The 7,916-nt window shown below is 29.8% G+C and overlaps 1 protein-coding gene across 1 annotated transcript; it reads left to right on the forward strand.

The window, feature by feature from the left end:
• The first annotated feature begins 1,575 nt into the window (after positions 1-1,575).
• LOC123700670 lies at positions 1,576-6,992 on the forward strand. The gene is made up of 5 exons (XM_045647946.1): positions 1,576-1,727; positions 2,255-2,480; positions 4,475-4,605; positions 5,507-5,662; positions 5,909-6,992. The coding sequence occupies exons 1-5, from the start codon at positions 1,592-1,594 to the stop codon at positions 6,088-6,090; spliced, it is 831 nt and encodes a 276-aa protein (XP_045503902.1). The 5' UTR covers positions 1,576-1,591; the 3' UTR covers positions 6,091-6,992.
• Positions 6,993-7,916: the final 924 nt, after the last annotated feature.

Raw genomic sequence — 7,916 nt, forward strand, 5'->3', positions numbered from 1 at the left:
ACATTGAGATAGTAACTAAATTTATTATATAAGATTGCCTTAATAAATACACAGAAAAGTTCATATTTTACAAAATTACAAGCTTTCAAACTCAAAGCAAACTCTGTGAAAATAGGTAAAAATTATTACTTATTTGATTTCAACACAATAATAATTGTACCTACTCAGATATCAGAATTGAAAATATAAATAACATATTTTTTTCTTTGAATGTATATTATAATTTTGAAATAAGAGTTTATATTTTACTTATAATACAAACTATAAAATCCTAAATTACCCATTCATCCTTATGTAAACAGTACTATGTATAAGATTTAAACAACTAGTCATTATAGTCTGTAAATACTAAATACTATGTCCATTCATCCCTAAGTATTTGCGCAGCATCTAACGACAATGTCCTCATATATTTGAAAACAATGAGAAAATTGTAGGAAAAACTGAACACACAAGTATAGTTCTTCTTAGTTGATGTCAAGGATAGTGCGTTTCTTGTCGTGCTAAGGGAAAAGTAACTGTAATTTGTAATAATAAAGTTTAGAATAAGTTGAATGATGATTTCAATACATTACCCAACTGTTAGTTTATCGTTGTCTTTCGAGTACTGTGCAATCGTTGTTTTTGTATTTATTTATGATGTCTGCATATTATATAAGTTGTCTAATAATAAATCATTTTATGCACTATGTAGGTACTACTTTAAAAATATTTTTAATTGCTACATAATGTCAAGATGTACTTGGTCTCATTTGTCTACTTCTGCGATTGTGGAGATAGAAGCAGAGAAGTGAGCGAGAAAAATTATATAAACAAGCTTCCGACTTTGATACCAAGAAAATAACATGGAAAAGCTGACCGATCCTGAAAGTATTCTCCAATTTGTTCTTACATATACCTAATATACAAAGAAAATTTACATTTCAATCAAACTAAATGGATGTAGCTGTTTTGATCTAGATAATAATATCCACAGATAAAATTATAATACAGTAACGAACTGTATTTTAATACAATATAATAATTCATACCTTCTTGCGTAATCTAAGTAACTACCAACAATATAATCGCTGTAATTGGCTGAGCTTTAACCTGACCCTGTTATAATTTACTCAACCCTTATTATGAAAATTTAATTTTATTTTATTTATCCTACCTATATACCTACACCTTAGATATAAAAATATCATATGGGTAAATAACAAATATCACATAAATTCATGCTTTTAATAAATATTTTTAATATTTTGGAATTTTATTATACCTATACGAGTCTACGAGACACATCTAATATTATAAAGTTACGAAAACATCAGAATTTAAAATATAAGCTTTTTTTTTAAATATTGAACCAACCTATTCCGACAACATAATAGTAAAGACGCTTTTATTATAATATGGCTTATTTATAGATAACAAAACACAATATTTGCTTTAGATGCATCCACGTCTGAAGCAAACATTATTAACATAAAAATATAAAACTTATCGTTGCATCGAAAATCTGGAGAGTCCTTGAACACTTGATTAATTACAAGTTAATGTTGCTTAACTATAGACTTTGAGGCGAAGGAAATAAGGCCATTCGCACATGACACGTCGGCTAAGACGCTACTATCGCCGGGTATTTCGTATACGCGATTTAAAAAAAATAAACATGGAGAAATTGTTAGTTTTTATGTGCTTGTGTGCGTGCTTTCAGGGTTCATTGCAGCTTGTCCCGTTGCGTAAGTATTGGAAAGGCAGTCGTTAAGTGTCAAAATGTTAAAAGAAAGTTCGTAAATTATTCTAGAAAAGTGACTATGTTTAAATATTGTAATCATGATAATTCAAATTAACATTTAAAAGTTTTATTAATGTTTCGTAACTAACGATATTACTTTATGAATAAGTTTGTCAATACATTTACTTAAACGAAAATGAAAAACTACGAAACATGAAATAATAATTAATACTTATCTATACAAGGATCTATCTCTGAAATCTCTAATACCTATCTATGAAATATTCCATTAATTATCTTAATTTTCCAATGTTTTATTATTATTTTAGATATTCTATACGTAAAGGTGTAGGGTATCGTAGATATTTTCAGAATATTTTAATTGAACTCAACATAATCGAAAAATAAATAGAAGATACCTCTTTAATCATATAAAATTTTAAAAGTTATCATATATTGTACGCTATATCTTCCCTAATATAAACCCAGACCCAAATTAAAATATCATACATAACAAAATTATTTTTGCAGCGGACTTCATCCACCCTTGCGCGGAGCTTACAGACGAATGTTTCACGAAAGCCACATTAGATGCTATCCCCGGAGTGGTCAAAGGTATCCCGGAAGCGGGCATCCCAACTCTGGACCCGCTATACCTGGACAAAAACATCACCATGGACTTACCCGGGAACGTCAAAATGACATTCCACAATGGAAAACTGATCGGTCTGAGCACATGTATCCCGGATAAAGTGTCGTAAGTAAATTTCGTTTTTGCGAAGTACTTTGTATGAAGTTTAATCTAGTTAGTACTAATCCTGCATAATATAATAAGCCGCTTATAAATTCAGGTTGCTGGGCTGAATTGAGGAAATCGATAAATTAGGGAAGTGACATGTGAAATAATTTATTTTAACCAAATAGTAGGTATGTTCTGCATCTATACTTCATTCCCAAAACTAAAATCTGTCTTGCCGCTAAAGTTTAATATAATAATCTAAAATTATCTCTTTCATCGCATAAGTGCAAACTATAGTAATTTATCTAAAAAACAAATAGCGTAGTTAGTCTCTACATCTCTATAAATTAGAACAAAAAGAAATTCACCAATTTTTATACACACAAAGAATCACTAGATAATATAAAAATGTGTTGTACACGCAATATTTTAAACATTTGTAGATCGTTAATAGTCAGGTAGTGTAGATAAACAAAGTACAATACATGACAGCTAGGTCAACAGGTTGGTACGGTGGGTCAACAATTTGCTCTAGAAGGTTCTAGAACTTTGAACTTTCTTACGTACTTTTATAATGTACTAGCGAACTATTATAGTAACGTATACGATAGATATACTTACTGATAGATATAGAGATAGATAAAATTAATATTGCAAAGTTATAATAATGGGGGAGTAAAAATTTAACGTTGCAATCTATGTAGAGGTAATAAGTAAACTAGGTTTATGAGTTTAGTTTGTTTTTACAAACTAACTAGTTTGTAGAAAGTGATTTCTGGACGTGATGTACTGATTTTAACATTATTTTACAAATATAAAGTGATATTTTTCCTTAATGACATTTTAGATTTTTTAATTAATTCTCGGACGTAGCTGGAGCAAGCGTTTAAATTTATGGAGATTGAAGGTACACGCTATCTGCTATGACTAAAAAAAATGAGTCATCCAATATAATGGCATCTAACTATATTCTATATTAATATTCCTAATTCAGATGTCACTAAAATTAATCTACTTATGGTGTCAAAACAAACAACTCGCGTCTTACATAACATTAGTGTTGCCACAATAAACCAGTTCTTAGTATTGAGGCCTGTACGATTAGTAAACATTTTAATATATTATTTGTTAATTCTAACGCATCGGTTTTATACTTTAACAGGTGACACTAATTTTCTAAGAACGTAAAAAACAAATAAAATAAAATATGTATTTTTATGTGATTCATTAAATTTGATTTGACAAATGGCGGTAGTAAAACAGACGTTTTAAAATATGTATGTTTATAAATTGTGCAAAACCTAATTAGACATTAAATATATTCAAAATGTAGACATACTGACAATTGTGAGATACGGAACCTCAATTTTAAACAATTTCTCCTTGAATACGTATGTATTAATCATAGGAACTAAGTAAATTTGGAAAATTGCTACTAATGTTTCGCAAGTAGGTGGCAGATATGATGATTGTTATCCTGTAAACATTTACCTACAAAACGATAAAATATCTAGCCAATTAGAAATCCACTCAGCATTATTAACTAAATTGGGTTAAGGGCTGCCTTATTACATCAGTCTTAAAAAAATTCTACATAATGAATTTTACTGATATCTCATTCGAATTTATGCCGACTTAGTATTTAAGACTATTAGCTTATCTTATTCTTATGTTTTATGCCATCGTGCTATTGTGGTTTTAAACAAATAAACTATGTAAAATCAATTTGCATAAATTTAAATAAAATACAAATTCATAAATATTGCAAATATTTTAAGTTTGGCTGTGAATCTACTAAGCTAATAAATTATTAGCTGATTAATAATAATAATTAATCATGCAATTTTCGATTTATTAGTAATAATAATTAATCATGCAATTTTCGATTTATTAATCGAGCGAAGCAATGCGGGTGAAACCGCGGGAGACAGCTAGTTGTTGTTTATAAGTAGGTAATACAATGTAGTTTAGTATTAACAGTAAAATATAATTTATATAATATATTTTCTCAGATCCCGTCGTGAAAAGCGAACCTTTGTATTTGACATGCACTGCAATTTCACAATCCGAGGTCAATACAGTATAATGGGCAGGATCTTACTCTTCAACCTCAACACTGATGGCAACGCTAAAATCAAAATCTGTAAGTAAATGCACATATTTTATCTACTAAAATTATGAAACTTAAGCAATTACCCTTTAAAATATTGTTACATATGAAAGTGTGAAATCAGGTAAGAGTAATAAATGACTTAAACATTATGAGTACATGGTCAGTGGTCAATGGTCATATTATTATGTACTTTTTTGGTTATATTGTTGTTGCATGGATTGGAATATTTTGATTATTTCAATAAAATTAAAACGTGCGAAAGATAATGTTCAATAACATAATACAGAAATAGCCTTAGAGATTAAAATTTAATTTCCAAGAAGAGAATAAAAAAAAATTGGGCAGGTACTCCAATGACTAATACATATTATATTAATTCGCAAAAAAATATTTGCTTCGGGTCATTATTAGCGAAAAGCAAACAGTATTCAAATAAATCAATATTACCATATTTGATGATAGTAAAAACGTAGAATATGGTGTGACTTAGCCTTGACTTTGCGTAAATGAAAAGAATAGTACCTACTTATTCATTATTTTATTTCTGCAGTTCTAAGAATAGAATTAGTTATATATTAAAATAAATTATTAAAAAACCTTTAAGTATATCATATCTATTTATAAAACAGCCTTTTTGCCGTCTATTGATATTATATATTTTAATATTTTTTTGAAGTAATACTTTTTTGGCGCGATGGAGAAAAATGATGAGAGTGAATTTTTACGATGTGCGCGCACACCAACACCTAAATTTAACAGCGTGAAGTTAGTTCTAGGTGGTATGAAAATTGATAACTATGTTCAAGTTGTATATTCTCGTATCTTTTCCATACGCCAAAGAAGTATAACTTCTAACGCGTGTAGGTACATAAGTACACACACTCTTTATTTTATTTTTTGTTGATGTATTAAACTTAAATTAATATTACAGGGAACCAACGTATCCGTCTAGAAGTATTCGAGAAAGTAGTAAAAGACGATAAAGGCGAAGGACATTATAAGATCAACTCATACAAGTACAAAGCTGACTATGGAAGCGATCTGAAATTGAACCTTACCAACCTGTTTAGAGGCAGCCCTGAAATCAGTAAGTTAAAAAAATGTTTATTTTAAGATTCGCAAAAGTCTAATTCTATTTAAAATTTTTAAATTAAAAAAAATACGTTCATTCAAAATAACATCTATCATTTTTAAATTGAGAAAAAAAATTAAAATAGTCCTATCTCTTCATTACGATCTGGACGAAGACAAAAATTAAAAATAAATTGTACGAAAGTGTAAGTTGCCAGCATTAAATTCTTTTTAATTTCTTTTTTTTTTTTTCACTATCTAGGCGCCAACATCCTCGAGGTTCTAAATTCAAATTCGCAGCTAGTCGCCCAAGAGTTCGGCGGGCCTATTCTGGACTACGCCATAGACTACGCAATGAACGTCACACAACGATTCTTCAGCACGTACACATACGACCAACTCTCACATGTGCCGCTCACAGATGAATTCTTCGAGAAAAGTTAATTTGAATTTAGATTTAGATTTAAGATTCGCTGTAGCCATGGATGAGCTTTGAATTTTTTGTTCTTAAATTTAGGTGACAATGTGGCGAATTGGTCAAAGAAGGTTAATGTCACAGATAAAAAATCTAGAAAGGCATTCTTTATTTTGAACTGTAATTTAATGAAGTAGTAAGTATTGATGATAATTTATTGTTAAAGCAATCGTTAAATTAAAATAGCAATAATTCACAATATCTATTGCACACAGTGTCAACGCATCTTTAACCCAAAAAGTCAACACACTTATGCCACACATTGCTTTGAAAGTGGAAGTTACAAAATAGCGTACAATCGTTTTGTAATATTGTTGTGATATAGGTATTCGACTAATAATAATATTGTTATTATTTCGTATGCAAGTGCAGCTGCAAAAATTAGCAATATTTGTGACACTGATGATGTTATAAAATACAAACGACGTTTTTTGTAATCTGTGGACAAATATGCATATTGCATAGACAATAGATCATGACAAATATGGAATGACAAAATTATCTCTCTACTAATAAATAAATAAATTATAATTGTTTTTTTTTTCTGAGTTATGAAATACTCTACAATTTATTTAAACATTCCATAGATTTATTTAAGTAGTTTTAGATAGAGCAAACGATCTTACTTCTTCGGTAAAACCATAATATCATCATAGAATATTCTCGAATATTCTACACCAAAGCAGAAGCCCTTTGTCCTACAAAAAACAAACCTCAATACAAGTAACGCAAGCGTATGACATAACTATTATTGCATACCGTTTGTATGAAGAACGCAACGCCTTGCGAAACAATGTCAAATGTTCATAGCTATCCAGTTCTGTAGTCCTGGTATTAGTTACTATTTAAGTATTAAAATATTAAAAATTAACTGTGTTTTATTTTATCAAGCACCTTTCTCCTAACCTCATCTTTAATCATTTTGAAACATTTATTTTGAGATATTCAAATATTAAGTCTAGGATATCATCTCTTCTAAAAATGTGACGTAAGTTTTTCCTCCAAAGTTTTCCACGGTGAGCCATTTTGAGTTTTCTTTATTTAATTGATGACTCTCCAAAAAGACGTTAAAAGAAGCCTTCTAAAACAAATATTGTACTTAAGTTAATAGTACAGATAACCTTGAGTAACTTCGCCTTGGGTAAGTAGGTACATGTTCAGGTAATATATTGGTGTGACATTTTTGGTAAAGTATACATAACCAAAAATGTCACAAATACAAAGTTTTCCGTCACATGATTGACGTATTAAGACTACATTACCTTAATCCTTGGAATTGGAGTTTGGAATTCATTAAAACTATCTTTAGTTTTCTATAAAGGGTCTCCCAAACCAATTATAAATACTTCGTCAATGTCAAGCAACTATTTAATCAACGGAAAACATTCAGGAACTAGGCTACGATTAGCACTTGCATGTTTTCATAACAAATGTCATTTGCCTCCGTTTGTCCGCCCACAGGGCGCTTTCGATATGAAAGTCTTGTGAAATATGTTTAGGAGACCTTTGAAATATCTTTAAGTTAGTAAATAAAAGACCTTACAAATCTATACTAATATTATAAAGCTGAAGAGTTTGTTTGTTTGAACGCGCTAATCTCAGGAACTACTGGTCCGATTTGAAAAATTATTTTTGCGTTAGATAGCCCATTCATCGAGGAAGGCTATAGGCTATAATATATCATCACGCTGAGATCAACAGGAGCGGAGCTACGCGAGTGTAACCGCGGAGCGCACCTAGTATTTTATAGTACCTACTCACGACACGAATACAAATTTCAAATCAAAAATCAACT

Source organism: Colias croceus, chromosome 20 (assembly GCF_905220415.1).
Source record: "Colias croceus chromosome 20, ilColCroc2.1".
Lineage (NCBI taxonomy): Eukaryota > Metazoa > Arthropoda > Insecta > Lepidoptera > Pieridae > Colias > Colias croceus.

Coding starts and splice junctions, on each gene's coding strand:
- LOC123700670 (XM_045647946.1), top strand. CDS start 1,592: ATGACACGTCGGCTAAGACGCTACTATCGCCGGGTATTTCGTATACGC. Junction 1,728..2,254: donor ATTGCAGCTTGTCCCGTTGC/GTAAGTATTGGA, acceptor TTATTTTTGCAG/CGGACTTCATCCACCCTTGC. Junction 5,663..5,908: donor TAGAGGCAGCCCTGAAATCA/GTAAGTTAAAAA, acceptor TTCACTATCTAG/GCGCCAACATCCTCGAGGTT.